Source organism: Brienomyrus brachyistius, chromosome 2 (assembly GCF_023856365.1).
Source record: "Brienomyrus brachyistius isolate T26 chromosome 2, BBRACH_0.4, whole genome shotgun sequence".
In the NCBI taxonomy this organism is placed as follows: Eukaryota; Metazoa; Chordata; class Actinopteri; order Osteoglossiformes; family Mormyridae; genus Brienomyrus; species Brienomyrus brachyistius.
The window spans coordinates 45,663,282-45,681,125 of record NC_064534.1 but is presented as its reverse complement, the minus strand read 5'-3'; the positions used below and the strand labels follow the sequence as shown (position 1 = coordinate 45,681,125).

Here is a 17,844-nt window from a genome sequence, read left to right as displayed (position 1 = left end):
ATTAGAGACATTCTTCTTGCTGCCAAGAATCCACAAGCCTGCTGATCCCACTGTACCTTCTGTAAAGTGTTGTCCCTGGTGAGCAACTTCCTCATGATGTTATTTTACTAACAAGATAGTGATGTGGTATTTTTTTTGGTATAACCGTTTGTTGTTTTGCTTTTCATGCTATATAATTTGCTGATGTACATCCTCCTACTTATACAAGAACATTTTTGTCAAGAACATACTTCAGTTGACCTCTTGACAGATACTTAATCTATTTTCAAAGACTTCCTCTGTTATCAATTTCAAGATTATGGGGATTTACAGGCTGTCTGAATACTGCAAATCAGTATTGCTATAACTTGTAAGACACTTTCAAAGCAAGAGTCTCTCAAATTAGTGTGAACTCATATTTTTTTTACATCATTGTTGAATGTGCTGACCTCTGGTTTTATTCATACATTTTTGTCAAGTTTTACTAGCTCAGAAATGTTTAACTGACTGCCCTCTGCCTTTTCAAGAACTGTCAGAAAAGCGGGACCAGACAACTCCATGGTCTGCTGCATTGTTTTCTGTACTAACAAATTGCCATGGTTTGGGATTGTAGATTTTCTGATACAAAGCACTCTGTTGGAAAGATTAGCATAGAATTGACAGCAAGTTGTGGATGTACCCCAATATGATTTTCCTTCCTGTGTAGAACTTTGTTGCTTAGATCTCAGTATCTGTTTCTTCGATCAGCTGTTTTAAAAGCTATCTCTGCAGCCAAAACTGCTGCTCAGTGTTCAACATTTCCATTATGAAACATGCATGTCACATGTTGCTGTGTCTGTGTACTGCTGTGTGTGTTATTTCCCTTTTAGATCCATTTCAGGTCTTCACATATTCACCCACTGCAACCCATTCCATCCACTCCAGTTGCAAATCTTTCCTTCCCTTTCCTGCTTTTGGTTCCTTATTGTGCCTGCTTCAAAACTCTATATATCTGCAAGAAACTCAGCTCTGCTCATTCCATTGGATTTCGGTATTCTCGGATTTGCTTGTTTTTCAATATTGACTTTGGCTTGTGTTTCTGGTTCTTGCTGTTTCATTATTCCCCTTGGGGGCTGTTCTGACTCTATCAAGGAATTTTTCCAAGTTTTTTTCCAAGCTTTGAGAGATGTAAATGTCCACCTCAAGATTCAAGAGGTTTGTTCGTCACATAAACAGTTGTACACCTCACAACCAAGTCTCTGGTTTGCACCATGGTTGGCACAGAAAACCCCACAGGGGACACACAGATTTATGTGTAGACAAACTCAAAGGGAAAGTGTCATCTTCTAGACCTAGGTTTTGTTGGGGGAGACAGAACATCAACTGATAGGTTTATATGTTTTAAGGTCTTTTTCTTCAAAGCTCTTCTCCTATCGAGAATATTTTCATGACCATGTGAAGCTTTATTTGTGACATATCTAACGTCATCTCAGTTTCTTTAAGATGATCTATGGCTTATTCATCACTGCTCACAGAGGAAAGTCCATCATCTATATATAGGTTTCTGAGTAGAAACTATACGGTATCTGTGCCGGTATCTCACTCCCTCTTGAGCAGCACTTACACCACAGATGACTATAGTAGATTATCAAGCACAACACTTTCATTCTAAATTTCGTTTAGTTCTTTTCATGGGATCATTATTTTGATTACACAAAACCCTCTAGTGATTACAGTTGTCTCTTTGAAACAAGGGAACATTTGGAACTGTGAAAGCATGAAGCATTTTTTGAATGACTGTAGTAAGAGCAATTAATCCCCTATATAAATACACCAGTAATTGGGAGTAAGCTCTTAAGAACAAGTCTTCTGAGAAGACAGTCACTGAGTAAAACAACTCCATATTTTTCACTAGAATCAAATTTAGGTTGGTGAGCATGGTAAACACCAAATTTTGGCAAATAGCTAGCAACTTCTCCTGTAAACATATTGCTAGCATATTGTTTTCAAATATTTTTTGTATGTCTGCTCAGAAGTATACTTTCATTATTGGCCATTTTCCCAAGATTCATTTTGGTAGCAGAAGTTGTTTCAAAACATGCTCATAATTATTAAGGAGATAACTTCTTGAGGAACAGAAAAGCAGTGATGCCAACCATCTTTTCTGCAAACCTCTTTGTCTTGTGTATGAATGATGAAGATTCTGTCCTCTATGGACAAGGTAGGTATGTTATCATTAAGAGTTTAAAGAACTTGCTTTTATTGCTATTTGAGTCATTGGCTGGGTCTTTGGGTGTCTTTCATTCAGTAGACTGGCATGTAGTATCACAACATGTAACTTTGACAACAAGACAGGATGGGCAACCATTCCCCAATATCTTTGTTTTTTCACATTGACAGCAATAGACCTACGAGCTCCTTTCTAACTGACCCCTCCCATGATCACCCAGTCTAAATCAAGATACTGTGCAAGACTCATTGAACATCTCTCTGACCTTGCAGATTTCTTTCCAGTCAGAAGCGGATGACTGCATGAGGATCTATTACTTTAATCAGATTGCAGAGGTCTGAGATGAGGATTGCAAAGCGTGATTTCTGGTGAGGGAATCTCATATCACATTCAATCTAAGTTGTAAAGGGAAGGTGAGCTTTGCCGTCTATGGATCCCACAGCAAGTTGTGTGTGCTCCTCCCAGCTATCTTTACGAGTGCCTCTCATTTCATGTTGAAAAGTCTGAACAACTCTGATCTTGTTGCTTTGGTCAATGAGGACTACATACTTGGAAGTAGCAGGATGTACTGTAGGAGTGGATGACTCCCCACATACCTCTGTACAGTTGCTTGTACAGTTGCAGGAGTGAACCCATTCTGCACTGTTATTCCGCTCCCTGCCTTTGTTTTGTGGGAGTGGCTTGACTGTCTTGGTGTGCCTACAAAGGTACTATTTGCTGCTTCTAGTTCAAAAAGTACGTGTCCCAGATCTATTGGCTTGTTTCAGAGACCTTTCAAAAGTTTCCAGTTTATTAAGTGTACTTTCTATGACCTCAGGTGCCCTATATCACTGTTCAAGTCTGCCATAAAAGATTAATTCTAGCTACTGTGTTGTAGACATCTAGTGCTGTGATTCTTTTTCTTGTTTTAACGACTCAGGTCCAAGGCATTTAACCGTCAAATCAAACCTCTCCATGACAGTTAAGACTGCACAGACAAAAATGCCTTCGAACACATTAATTTTCTGGTTGAAATGAGACCATAGTTGCACATTTCATGATGCAGTAAGTATTTTGCAAGAGCTATTGTATCTGCAAGAGGCTTCTGAGGTGCATAGCTTGGCTGTTTGCTAGATCTGGATGTGACTTTGTAGTAGTAAAGTTCTAGCCTGCAGTGGTTATTGAGTAGCTTATTGAATGTTCAATCATTTCGCTGTGCTGTGGATTTCTGATCTTGGCATGTATTTTGGAATAACTCTGGTTCTTCTTCTTTACTTTCTTTACTTTTCTATAAAGCACATTTAATACAACAGTTGTTGACCAAAGTGTGGTACAACCCTCAGGGAAAGTCAAACAGTACAAGAGAGAAAAATACAATGCCAAAAAATACATACAATTTCAATCAAACCGAACAATCTACAAAATACACAGAAAACAAAAATGGAAACATAAAGCAAGATAAATAGTGACGCCAAGCAAAATGTTTACAAGCAGGTTTTACTTCTAGGTTTAAAAGTACTGAAGGATAGTGAGGATCTGATGCCAAGTGGTAAACTGTTCCAGTTTTGTGAGTGTGTACACAGAGAAAGCACCATCACTCTTACACTTCAATCGTGCTTGAATATTTTAATAAAAAACGAAAAGTAAAAGTGAAACCACTAAATGTGGAGCAGGTCAAGAATGTAGGGAGGGGCCAACCGATGTAAAGCTTTAAAAACAAACAGTAAATTTTTAAACTTTATCCTAAAACAGACTGGAAGTCAGAGTAATGAGGCCAGGACTGGTGTGATGTGATCCCTCTTTTTAGTCCCAGTTGTTAGATTAGCTGCAACATTTGTAACTAACTGAAGGCAGGACAAAGTAGACTGGGTACCTCCTACATATAGAGCATTGCAGGTGTTTTCACCCATTGGGGGGTTAAAATCTGGTTTACATGGACATTATTTAACTAGGTTTATTGAACATATTCATTAGCTCACTGTGCAATGTCAAAAAGTCATATTTTTAGTCTGACCATGGGTGTAAATTATGGGGGGATGCGGGTTGTAAACACCCCCCCCAAATAATCAAAACCAGCTAATACAACCCCCTGGACCCCCTTAAATTGGACCTCAATCCCCCTGTGCTCAACCGAAAGTTATTGTGTGTTCCATATGCCTTGGGACATATGCAATACCATGGATCCATATGACAAAGCAAGATTTTTTGCTTAGCTGGACAACTTGTCAGATTTAAGGCACCTCAGTTTAAATGGCCTTTATCTTCGTTCACTTAAAATTAGTAAAATTAAAATTAATCCGACTAATCATGAAATCGGCGGCATGGTGGTGCAGTGGTTAGCACTGTCGCCTCACACCTCTGGGACCCGGGTTCGAGTCTCCGCCTGGGTCACATGTGTGCGGAGTTTGCATGTTCTCCCCATGTCGTCGTGGGGTTTCCTCCGGGTACTCCGGTTTCCCCCCACAGTCCAAAAACATGCTGAGGCTAATTGGAGTTGCTGAATTGCCCATAGGTGTGCATGTGTGAGTGAATGGTGTGTGAGTGTGCCCTGCGATGGGCTGGCCCCCCATCCTGGGTTGTTCCCTGCCTCGTGCCCATTGATTCCGGGATAGGCTCCGGACCCCCCGCGACCCAATAGGATAAGCGGTTTGGAAAATGGATGGATGGATGGATAATCATGAAATCCAGTTCTAGCCTGGTTAATTGTTAACCATTGTTAGCAATACCAGTTGATAACACATTACATGCTACAAAACAGCTGATCCGCAGATAAGTTGGACGGTATAGTGTGTGCCATTTAATGAGCCACAAATGAGAAGTAGTGCTTAAACAGTATAAAACTACAACTTCCCCTTCTGTTGCTAAAGGGCGCAGCCATCTTGGATTCGGAACTCGGGATCCTCTGTGCTGTTCCGAGATATTTCTCGGATCTCCAAGAAACGGGAGCACGCATGTCGTCACTTCAAAACTTGGAATGCGAGTTCTGAGGGCAAATGGAACGCAGCATTATGCCCTGGTTGCTTACCTCCTCATTTTCATTTACTGCAGCTGCTTCTAAGACTGAAGATTCTGTGAGGGTGGGAACAGTTTTTTCTAGCTGAATAACATGTAATTGTGCTTTTATTTCAGCTTTTGTTTTGAGAATATCTGCTTCTTTCTGAGCAAAAGCTATTTTTGCAAGAAGAGCTTCTACTCTGGCAAGTGCTTTGGTGGCAGCAATGCTGACTGCAGACAAATTTGAGTTTTCAGAGAGAGTGGAGCATTATGACCTTGTCTCTCAAGTTTCATGTTCATTGTCTGCATGGTCCTAAGCCCCAATGATGAACCACAGTTACATAGTTGCTGGTGTTTTGGAAACTGACAGTCTTTTCAGAATGGTGCATGGAGCTGGGTCACTTTTCTTGCAGTTAACTCCATTGAATGATGGCTGTTTACTGATCTCTCAGCACATGTCTTTTTATGTACTTTAGCAGATTACGAACAGTCCCAATAAAGTATGAAACGGTGTGAGATAAAAGTCTTTACTACCACAAATCTGTAAAACAAATTATAAATAATTCATGTGTGCCTTATGAAATTCTTACCCATCAGCCAGGTATTTGCAATTATCACTGGAATATGTAAATTCTCTTATTCTCTCTCTCTCTCTCTCTCTCTATGGGCTCAACTATATTACAAAGCAGTATATAACTTATAGCCATATGCCACAAAGTCAACAAAGAAGTGGACTACCTGACTGTAACCATTGTGATGTGACATGCAGAGGTTGTTTTCATGTGCAATGATAATATGTTCATAATGATCAATATTATGTGCAATATATGTTAGCAGTATGCTTAACACACGTTTGTTTAATATTGCTAATGCACAAACTGAAACTGAAATAAAAACATAGGAATATATAGGAATTAACATATTATTACCGCTCACAGGTAACATAGACTTATAAACATTTATCAAATATAGATACTAAATTATATTAAATATTTGTATTACAAAAGAAAAATAACCGTAAAATACATTTAAACCGAGTGGCATTAATACAGCAAAACGCGAACTGAGATTAGCGCGATATGCTTATTTTAGATCGCAAACGCATAAAACAATAAACATTTGCTCCGGTTACGACATATAGTTGCGGTACAAATGAACTGCATACTTACTCAGCATGCACGCACAACTATACCATAAAACCCAACAATACTTTGTAGAACTATAGCGTCCATAACTCTGCATCCAGCCGAAAGGAAAGAGAAGAAGAAAAAAAAACAACGTGGGGTCCTGCGTGATGCCTCCAATGGCCGAAACAATGCCTGCTCGAAACGCTGTACAATTAACAAACCGCTCACTTAACAGCTTTTTCTACAGTTACACTGTTTTGTTAATTGTCTAGTCTGTGAAGAAGGCTTTCAAGTAAGAATTTCATTGTACGCTATAAAAACTCAGAATTCTTGAATCAATTTCCATCTAATGGACATAATAAACTACTGTTGCTAGGCTACATTAACCTTCCAGTTCTGACAAATTGAAGTTACAAGAAAAATAACCACAGCCTAGAATATATGGTACATCATCAAAACACAAGCAAGAGTTTCCAGTTTGTTTTGGAATTAAGTGGACAGCCGCATACATGTGCTTTCCCAGTCGGCTGCATTTTTCTGATTTTAGTGTCTACACCTGCTTCATTATTTGCCTTCTGTAAACTCAATGTGTCCAGTACATCCCCATCATTTGATTAAAATTATTATGCAAAACATTAAGACATTAAAAGGGAGGTTTTCCCTACCAGTTTAGCTGTGAATGGGGCAGCTAGAACTAGTCCACATTCTGGGAAATAAAACAGGAAATAATATCATCATTACAGGACGTAAATTTATAGAAGTTGAGAAAGGTCATGAAACAATTTTTTTTTTTTGTGATAAAGGATTAAATATCTTGAGATCGCAAGAAAACGGACATTGTTCTCTTGTGATTATAGAATATATAGATTTTGAGAAAGTGGTCGGCTTCTCACTATAATGCAATAATTTTCTTAAGAAATGAACGTTGTTTTTTCATGATAAAGGAATAATTACAAAGATAAACATTGTTACGCTGCTGGGATAAACCTGCAGAGGCTACGGGCACGTCATGCAAGGCGCTGCTTGTATATGTGACTGTGTTATATAGCATGTGCATTTCACATTTTTAATGAATAGGGCCAGATTTACTAATGGTTTGCACCAGTACAAACCCTCTCTCTTTTGGCGTTAAAATAGTACTGTCAGGATTAACTAAAACCGTACAGTGAACAGTTAGCGGTAGAAAGGTGTTGACACAGTTAATTTTGCGACTGGCTATTGTTAGGTTCCACTGTTAGTTTATGTTTTGGTTCAGCTCCGCCCACAGCACGCTTTCCATTTGATCTTTGCTCCGCCTCCCCGTTCAGGCCCCGCCCACGAATCGTCATATGCAGCATCCATCACTTCCATCTCTTCGAAGTGAAAAAGCGACAGCAACATATCTCAGGTGCTCTGCTCATTATTTGTTATCATTGGTTTGCTTTTCGGGGCGGCATGGTGATGCAGTGGTTAGCACTGTTGCCTCACACCTCTGGGACCCGGGTCCGAGTGTCCACCTGGGTCACATGTGTGTGAAGTTTACATGTTCTCCCCATGTCATCATGAGGTTTCCTCCGGGTACTCCGGTTTCCCCCCACAAACAAAGTCCAAAAACATGCTGAGGCTAATTGGAGTTGCTAAATTGCCCGTAGGTGTGCATGTGTGAGTGACTGGTGTGTGAGTGTGCCCTGCCATGGGCTGGCCCCCCATCCTGGGTTGTTCCCTGCCTTGTGCCCATTGCTTCCTGGATAGGCTCTGGACCCCCCGTGACCCAGTAGGATAAGCGGTTTGGAAAATGGATGGATGGGTTTGCTTTTCTTTGATTAACTTATTGTATATGACGATTTTGGTTTATTGGATTTCTGATTTCGCTTTGCCCTGCCTGTATTTTCGCTTTGGTTTATTTGCTGTTTGGTTTCGATCTCTCGCGGGGGGTCTTAACGCGCCCCTCGGACTTTGACGCTTTGATCTCTGTGTATGCTCTTGTGTGTGTGTGTGTGTGTTAGGTGCATATTGAGTGACTTTTGTTTTGCGACCTTATGTTGTATGCTGTTGTTTGGATAGGCAGTGAGGCGTAGTATTAGTCGTTTTGTTTTTGTTTTCTGTGCACTTAGGTAAATTAGCTTTGGGCTGCGTTCGGAAGCTGGGTATGTTTATTGTCTTGGTTATAGTCACTCCTGCGTCCTTTTGCACCAGGTTTATTTGTTCTGTGTCCATGGAGTGTAAATAAAAAAACAGAAAAAGAATAAAAAAATATATACATACCCCTTTGACCACGTGTGTTCCCTTGTCCACCACACCCTCTCCTTCCCTTACTCCACATCACGTTTCACTCTGTTATGCCCCAACCCTAGACTATTGTAATTACTCCTAATGTTTTCTTCTGTCAGAAATCAGATCACGAATCAACTGATGTTCAGCACGATAATTTTAATTTTTTCTTCCATCGACGTGGTAATTCAAATACCGTGAAACACCGTGAAAAACTGAAATAAAGAAAATTACTATTACTAACTCAATTTTTACAAAACTCTTTTCGCCATTAAGCAAACGGTCTACTGCGTTTACAAGACAGCGCAAATCACGAACATACATATAACAAAAACAAGAAAAGGCAAAACAGTAACATACCGTGTGCTCCTTCTGATCAGAATTAGGAGACGTTACTACATTATAACCTCTTCCTTTCAGTCTTTTTTGAGTTTCTTTTCTTAGCTCCTTTTCGTTCTACTTGCTAGCCTTGTCTTTTTTATTGCTCATTACGTTAGGTCACATGATCACGTAAACGTAGCTCTTTCCGCTGAACAGTAGGAGGCACTGTTACCAGAAAACTCTAAATTAAACCTTTTACAAATAATATTTCAAACAATAACATGTTTGCAACAAAAATAAACAAAATACAGTCGCTGGACAAAATACAAATAAACATTAAACAAATACATAAGCAAATAATTTCCTGGCGACAGCTACACTGCCACCAAATTACAAAGATTTATATTAGCAACACAAATGAAATAAATCTTGTAATTTTCACAATTTTCAACTCCCATATACATACTATGTTACATAACAAGCTAACCAGGTTCTGGGAGGATTTCCAAGCGGATTTAAGAATTATTCTCTACAAGTACCACTATTTTTTGAACTGGACGTGAAAGAAATGACGGTTGTATCAAGCGTTCACCTTTCTTTCCTAAATTACTTTGTCCTATTTGAACTTTAACCTTTCGAACTAAACCATCATCATCTGCACTTGCTTCAACAACTCTGGCTATCTTCCACTCATTTCTGGGAATGTTGTCCTCCTTAACAATCACGACATCTCCAACTTGCACATTCCTTCTGGGCACATGCCATTGTTGTCGGAGGCTTATATTAGCCAGATACTCCTTACGCCATCTGCTCCAAAACTGTTCTGATAAGTATTGCACCCTTCGCCACCTTTTCCTGGCATACAAATCTTCTCTAACAAACGTGCCTGGAGGGGGAAGGGGCACAGAGGACTTCATCGTGAGTAAATGGTTTGGTGTCAGTGGTTCCATACTTCTTGGATCGTTGAGTGTGTTCGTTGTGAGTGGACGGCTGTTGACAATAGCCATGGCCTCATAGAAGAAAGTTCTCAATGAAGTGTCATCAAGTCTTCCTTTAGCTTGCGCAAGAACAGTAATCATCACACTCCTGACTGTTCTTATCTGGCGTTCCCAAACACCTCCTGTATGACTGGCCTCGGGAACATTCATTAGGAAATCACATTGTTTTCTTGCAAGATATATAGAGATCCTTTCTTTGTCCAATTCCATCAAACCCCTTTCCAATTCATTTTTTGCCCCCACAAAATTTGTACCTTGGTCGGATCTAATCTGTCTTACTGTTCCTCGTATTGCAATGAAACATCTTAGAGCATTCAGAAATGCATCAGTTGTGAGATCCTCTAACATCTCTAAGTGAATGGCTCTTAAACTCAGACACGTGAACAGCAACCCATACCTCTTAAATTCTTTCCGGCCTTGTTTTGTATAGAATGGACCAAAGCAGTCCATTCCTGTATAAGTAAATGGGGGTGATGGCTCAACACGGTCCACAGGTAAGTCTGCCATACGTTGTTCTTCAGTTTGACCACGTGCCTTTCTGCATGTGACACAATGTTTGATGTGCTTGGCAACCACTTTGCTCGCACTTATTGTCCAGTATCCACAGGCCCTGAGTTGATTCAGTGTTTGACCTCGGCCTTGATGCTGAGTGTTCTTATGACAGTTGTCAAGTATAAGTTGGGTGACAAAGCCTTCCTTAGGAAGGATTATTGGGTGTTTAGAATCAAACGATGCAGAAGACTTTCTCAGTCGTCCTCCAACCCTGAGCAACCCATTTTCTATGATAGGATCTAGTTGGTATAGCTTGTGAGTCTTTGGCAAATTTGCAGACCTTTGACTAAACAATTTGAACACTTCTTCAAAATTTTCCCTTTGTGTTGCTCTGATAAGTGCATGAGCAGCCTTCTCTCTTTCCTCTACAGTGATAGGACCTGTCCTATCTTTCTTAGGCCATCTTTGGATGCGGGCTATGACGTTGAGTGCTGTGTTCCAGTCTGAAATTCTCGAAAGCCTTCCAAAGAAGCTGTCCTTCATAAAGGCATCAGTTTTCAGGACCTTTACCTCTGGGTCTCCTACAAGAAGCTCTGGGGAAGCCTCACGTATTGCTAGCTCTCGTTCCCATAAGAATGTAGGTCCTGTTAGCCAAATTGAGTTTAGCAGACCTGCCACCGTGAGACCCCTAGATGCATGATCTGCAGGATTTTGACTTGTGTCCACATAGAACCATTGACCTGGGTCTGTAGAATCTCTTATTCTTTGGACACGATTGGCAACAAATACATGAAAGCGCTTGGCTTCATTCTTGATATATCCAAGCACCACTTTAGAATCTGTCCAGAAGAATTCCTGATCTATTTTCAGAGTTAGCTCTTCTCTGAGGATGCTACTTACTGCGGCAGAGACTGTAGCTGCAGTGAGCTCAAGCCGTGGTATGCTGACAACCTTAGAGGGTACTACCCTAGCCTTTCCCATGATCAGTGCACAATGAACCTGCTCATCAGTGACAATTCTAATATACGAGCATTGCCCATAGCCTTCAGTACTGGCATCTGAAAAATGATGCAGTTCAATTTTTTGGATTATGCCAATGTTCTTAGGAATGACACATCTTGGTATTTGAATTTGCTGCAGATTTTCCAAGTCTTGAAGCCAATTCTCCCATTTGGGCTTCAGTTCAGGTGGAAGAGGTTCATCCCATCCCACTCCACGTTTGCACATTTCTTGAAGGATTCTCTTTCCAGTCAATATAAAAGGAGATAAAAATCCCAATGGGTCAAATATACTTGCAACTGCAGATAAGATTCCTCGTCGAGTGGCTGACCTTCCACTGAGAACGACATTGAACGAGAATGTGTCCGTTTCTACGTTCCACTTTACCCCCAATACACTCTGCATTGGAAGCTCATTGTAATTCAAATCAACATCCCTTACTATGCTAGCACGTTCACTCTCAGGAATAGAATCCAAGACTTCTCTGCTATTGGACACAAATTTGTGTAGATGTAATTTTCCTTTGACAAAGACCTTTTGTACATCATGGACCAATTGGATGGCTTGCTCAGCTGTATCAATGCTGATTAAACCGTCATCCACATAGAAATTTTGCCGAATGAAACTTGCTGCCAGTGGGTATTCTTTCTCATATTTAGTGGCTAGATGTTTCATAGCAAAATTAGCACATCCTGGCGATGATGCTGCCCCGAAAATATGCACTCGCATCCGGTACTCTTTAAGCTCTCCTTCAATGTTCCCATTCTCCCACCACAGGAACCTCAAGAAATCTCTGTCTTGTGGGCTGACATGAAAGCGGTGAAACATTTTTTCAATATCGCAAACAATTGCGATTTGGTGCTCACGAAACCTACAAAGTACTCCAGTCAAAGCATTGTTTAAATCTGGCCCTGTGAGTAGATGCTCATTTAAAGAGGTGCCCTCAAATTTAGCAGAGCAATCAAATACTACTCTAATTTTTTCAGGCTTCCTAGGATGATACACTCCATGGTGAGGAATGTACCACGTGATGGCCTCCTCTGGGGCATCACCTACCTCTTCAGCATCACCATCATGAAACATACTATTCATAAATTTTAAGTAATCCTCCTTGTACTTTGAACTTTTCATCATCTTTCTTTTTAGATGTTTTAGTCTTACCATAGCAAGCTGCCTATTATTTGGAAGCTGTGGACGCACTCGAAAGGGTAAAGGCATTTCCAGATGTCCCTCTTTATTATGTTGAATTTTCTCACTCAGCAGGTGTAAAAACTGCATGTCTTCTTGAGATACTGTCTTTTCTCTGGAAGTTGTGTCTAAAAAATCCATTTCTAAGGCCTTAATGATGGAGGTAGGAGCAATAGATGGAAGTTCCTTTACAGAAATGCGGTGGCACAACCCTGTCACATCCCTTGAGCTATTGTGAGATGTTTTGGATCCCACTATACTCCAGCCCAAATCAGTCTTGACTGCATATGGTTCAAACTCTTCCCCTGATATCACCTGCCTTGGTTTCAGAGCCCTGCTGCAGTCATAGCCTATTAGAAGACCTACCGGACAATTCAATAGATCTGGTATCTCTGATGATATGCAGAGTAAGTGATTCCACCTTTTTGCTGTTTCACAGGTGGGAATACTGTTTTGTTCCAATGGGATGTACTCTCGGGTATATGCAGGCGGCAATTCAATGTATTCTTGTGAATAGTATCCTCTTACTCTAAGTCCAGTTGCTCGTTGACAATTCACTCTGGAACCTCTGTTAGTCATTGTCGACAATTTCAATACGATGGGCTCTGTGTCTGCTTGGATGTTGTGACAAACCTCTTGATCAATAAAGGTATTACTGCTTTGCGTGTCCAGTAATGCATACACCAATGTTTCTGTACAGTTTTTTCCAACACACGAGATCCAAACAGGAACAGTCATTGAAGTACGATCACAGGCATCGCCTTTTACATTGCACAAGGCAACAGAATTTTCTTGCTCTTGTTCTGATGCCTCTGGCTTTCTTCCTTGAGGACGTTCTTCGTGAAGTGGAGTAGGATGGCACTGCCGGCAAATATTGCAAGTGGCCTTCTTCTTACAGTTTTTTGAGACATGACCAACTCTGAGGCAAGCAAAGCACATTTTGTTGTCAATGACAAACCTTTTCTTTTCATCTCGAGGCATTGTTGCAAATTTGTCACATTTGTAAATAAAGTGATTTTTCTGACAACAGACACACTTTATTTGCCCCTTGTTCTGAATGCCAGAAGGGTTGTCCTGGGCACTATTTCCTAATGCATTTAAGTTATGAGGGTTAGGTTGTGCCTTTTGAGACTTGTTCAATGCTGTCATCAAAGTGTTGGACTGGAAACGCTTCTGTTCTTTTGCAGGTTTTTGATCCGTACCCTTTAAAGCATGGAGAGAGGAAATTGGATTGCATGCAATACGCGCCTCTTCTACTACAAAATCTGAAAATTCTGTAAAACCTGGGTATGGCTTCCCTTCATCCAGTACTTTAGTGACAAACCGATTCCAACGGGTTGTTACCCAATCAGGAAGTTTCTGCAACAATTTTTGATTTTCTTCACAGTCATCTAAGACCTGAAGTCCCTGCACATGGGGCATTGCGTTCTTGCAGGCTATAAGGAAATCACTGAACTCTCTTAATTTCACTGATTCTCTAGGTCCAATCCTTTGCCAGGTGCTCAGTTTCATACGGAATGCTCTTTGGACTATGAAAGGATGACCATAGCGTTTGTTCAGGGAAACCCAAGCCTGTGTATATGCTTCTTCATCACTTCTGTAAAATGTTCCTTCTAACACACGGAGCGCTTCCCCACTTATGTATTTTTTCAAATAGAAAAGCCTATGAGCTGAGTTTGTGCAGGACGTTTCAATTAATGCCTTAAAGCAGGTGCGCCATTCAATAAACTTAAGTGGGTCTCCTGTGAACGTGAATGGTTCAGGGTTTGGGAGTCTAGATGTTGCTAAGGATTCCTTTAGGGCTTGAACCATTGAGATGTCATTTGCTCCCATCTCTTGCTTATCTTCCTTGCAAGGAGGTACTGAGATGTCTTGTAGATCCTGGGAACATGGTGAGCTATTGTGCTGTGTTGAAGGCTGTTTTGAAGGCAAGGTGCTTATTATTCCTGTATCTCCTAGGTCAGAATTCAGTCTTAATTCCTCTTCGGCGTATACCTTATATTCAGCCTCCATGACTTCAAGGTCCCTTTGATCCTCAAGCCTCTTTAGCCTCTCTTGCTGGGCTAATATTTCCATTCTTTGAGCAGAGATTTCCTTTTCTCTGTTGATTTCAGCCCGTTTTGATGCCAAACGTGCAGCTGCTTCTGCTTTCTTTACTGACACCTGACTTCCTTGCTGACTACTGACTCCAGCTCTTGAAACTGTTGATCCATAAATAGACCTCGCATCTTCTCTTTGGAGTAAATGAAAGAGTGCTGCTTTAGCAGCCTCTGCATCAAACTCCTTTGTGCCGACTTCTGCATGACGACCTTTCAAGAGTGCTATTAGTTCGGTAGTAGCAGAAGTGCAGCTATCCATTCTCCTTCTTATATCTTGAGAAGGGGTGGTCAACGCACGTAACCTCTCATATTCTTGTTTTAACCTTGACTCATAGTTTTCTATAGGTACTATCATGTCGCTTAATTCAACTTTAGAGCATTCTTGCTTAAGCTTAGTTCTAATTAACTGAGCCTCTGCCTTGAAGTTTACATATATAAACATAAACCTTCTTTCCCTTTTTATAATATCAGCCTTTCTGAGTTCAAGCATTTTTTCTGTTGGGCGTTTTTCTCTTTCAGAACGTCTAACCTCTTGTTCATTTTGAGAAGATGACTTTAGAATCCCAACCCTTTGTATTTCGATATCGGCATGAATCTCACCTATGCGTTCCTCAATTTTTTGTCTTTCGGAAGTTTCAAATTCAGTCTCTAATTTTTCTTCTAACTCTGCCCTTTCATCTTCTAGAGCCTGAACTACTGACTCTAGCACACAGAGGTCTGAGGCACCTTGATCCATTTTTAAACTACTATGACATCACAGTTGAAAATTTAACCAAACAATTTTAACAATTAACTTTAAATTTGAGAAACTACAGAATCACTATTAATATGTACAATATTCAATAGAAAACTTAAAGTTTTTTTTTTTTTTTTTTTTTTCCAGTTAGTAAAGAAATTAAATACAAAACTGTAAATACAGTCTGACCTGAGAGCGATGATTAGAGTCCGTTACGACTACAGCACTGTCCGTCTGTGCGCTAGTCTGATGTTCGCGATATTTCCTCGGATAAGCACTTGCTAGCTTTCTTGCTAGTTAAAGTTGTGGCGCCTTGAAGAAACGCTGGCGAAGTCGGCCCACTCTTCGGTCCGTGAATCTGCTCCCTCGAGTGGCACGTTTTTACTCCCGTCGTGCCGTAGATTAGAGACGTTTTTCACTGTAATTACTCCTAATGTTTTCTTCTGTCAGAAATCAGATCACGAATCAACTGATGTTCAGCACGATAATTTTAATTTTTTCTTCCATCGACGTGGTAATTCAAATACCGTGAAACACCGTGAAAAACTGAAATAAAGAAAATTACTATTACTAACTCAATTTTTACAAAACTCTTTTCGCCATTAAGCAAACGGTCTACTGCGTTTACAAGACAGCGCAAATCACGAACATACATATAACAAAAACAAGAAAAGGCAAAACAGTAACATACCGTGTGCTCCTTCTGATCAGAATTAGGAGACGTTACTACATTATAACCTCTTCCTTTCAGTCTTTTTTGAGTTTCTTTTCTTAGCTCCTTTTCGTTCTACTTGCTAGCCTTGTCTTTTTTATTGCTCATTACGTTAGGTCACATGATCACGTAAACGTAGCTCTTTCCGCTGAACAGTAGGAGGCACTGTTACCAGAAAACTCTAAATTAAACCTTTTACAAATAATATTTCAAACAATAACATGTTTGCAACAAAAATAAACAAAATACAGTCGCTGGACAAAATACAAATAAACATTAAACAAATACATAAGCAAATAATTTCCTGGCGACAGCTACAACTATGCATTTATAGGATTTGCCTTTCAAAGTGCAAAATCTGAGAACATTCACTCCAGGGTGGGGTGTGCTGATTGCCTCTGTCGCTGATAAGACTGCTTCTCTTGGGCTGTTTCAGGGAAGGGTTATGTGGAGGAGGGTGAGGGTGGGGGTTGGTGGGGGGTGTTTGCTGTTGTATATGTTGGTAAGTTTTTTTCCATTCCTATAATTTTTCTTTAATAAAAATTTAATCACAAAAAAAAGAGTTCTGTTCTCAGCAGCTGCAATGAGTGGAGGACGTCCAGCACCCAACTTCTCCTTGCAGGCACCAAAATTCTCTGCTCGGGTATCACTATTCAAGTGCTTTGCAGGGCATTGGACTGCCCCTAAATATCACCCGAGATAGATGGTTTGGCTCTCCACGCAGGACATTCCCCTACATCAGAGGTGGCCAATCTTATCTGCAAAAGGCCGGTGTGTATGCAGGTTTTTGGGGTAACCTTTAGGTCAGCTGTTCAAACGCAGGTGTGAGGACTCTTCAGCCAATCAGTTCTCCAATTACTAATCTAATTAGGGAGTAGCAGCGAAAACCTGCATTTACACCGGCCCTTTGCAGATGAGACTGGCCAGCCCTGCCCTACATGATTCCTCATGCAAGCCGCCTCCACGTTTTTTTTTTACCCCTTCCCTATTTCCAAGGTTCCTGTATTGTGCACCTTAAGATTTACCACTCGCTTCACCAGATGCACCTTCTATATCTTAAGCACCATGTACTAGTCAGTTGTCTCCATCCAGACTCATCAATGGTGTTGAAGCCTATACGGTCAAGTGATTACCTAAGGTTCGTCGCAGGGGGAGGGGCCATCAGTATCTGGTTGATTGGGAAGGCTACAGACCTGAGGAGCAGTGTTGGGTTCCTGTCCGGTTTATCTTGGACCCCTCTCTCATCCAGTACTTTAACCATCACCACCCTGAGGCCTTTACTGATCTGCTAGATGCCGTCCATAGGGAGAGGGCTACTGTCAGAGTTTCCCATGTCTCTGCTGCTCCCTTTTGGTGTTACAAGCGTTTGGCTCACTGTTCCTGGTACCTGTGTTTTCATTCCCAGAAATCCTCTGACTGCAACTACCAGTCGGCTTGTTTAACTGGTCAAGCCCAATGTATTTTAATCTCTTTTTCTAGGCTCCTAATTGCCAGATTGTCTTGTGCCCCTGCTACACTCTTTCATATTTGTTACTCTGTGCTCCTGTTCCTGTGTTTGATCCTTGACTCTTTTCCTCTTTCTGATTTTTAACCTGCATTCTGGATACCTTTGCCTGTAATCGTTTGCCTTGTGCATTAAACCACTGCCTGTCTACTGACTGCGCCTTTGCCTCTGTGGAGTTTCTACCTCAGCTCTATTTGAAGAATCTGGTGTTTGTGACCCTTAGTTCATTCCTGGATTTTCTGTTTGCTTGCCTCTTT

The 17,844-nt window shown here is 40.7% G+C and overlaps 1 protein-coding gene and 1 long non-coding RNA gene across 5 annotated transcripts; both read right to left on the bottom strand.

Annotated features, from left to right (window-relative positions):
* Positions 1-3,432: 3,432 nt before the first annotated feature.
* Positions 3,433-6,445, bottom strand: LOC125721128 (uncharacterized). Its single transcript, XR_007385695.1, has 2 exons — positions 6,331-6,445; positions 3,433-5,150 (listed from the first exon to the last, which is right to left on the bottom strand). It is a non-coding gene; the product is annotated as an uncharacterized LOC125721128 (long non-coding RNA).
* A 2,237-nt stretch (positions 6,446-8,682) lies between these two features.
* Positions 8,683-16,397, bottom strand: LOC125720640 (uncharacterized). Of its 4 annotated transcripts, none has more exons than XR_007385527.1 (2): positions 8,899-16,397; positions 8,683-8,753 (listed from the first exon to the last, which is right to left on the bottom strand). XR_007385527.1 is itself a non-coding variant. In XM_048996323.1 (2 exons), exon 2 carries the CDS (start codon positions 15,369-15,371, stop codon positions 9,375-9,377), a length of 5,997 nt encoding a protein of 1,998 aa, XP_048852280.1. In that variant the 5' UTR covers positions 15,372-15,917; positions 16,063-16,397; the 3' UTR covers positions 8,683-9,374. The 4 variants fall into 4 exon arrangements, 3 of the variants coding, with proteins under 3 accessions (XP_048852280.1, XP_048852292.1, XP_048852301.1); XM_048996323.1 differs by having other exon boundaries at positions 8,683-15,917; positions 16,063-16,397; XM_048996335.1 differs by having other exon boundaries at positions 8,683-15,814; positions 16,063-16,397.
* Between the last annotated feature and the right edge of the window lie 1,447 nt (positions 16,398-17,844).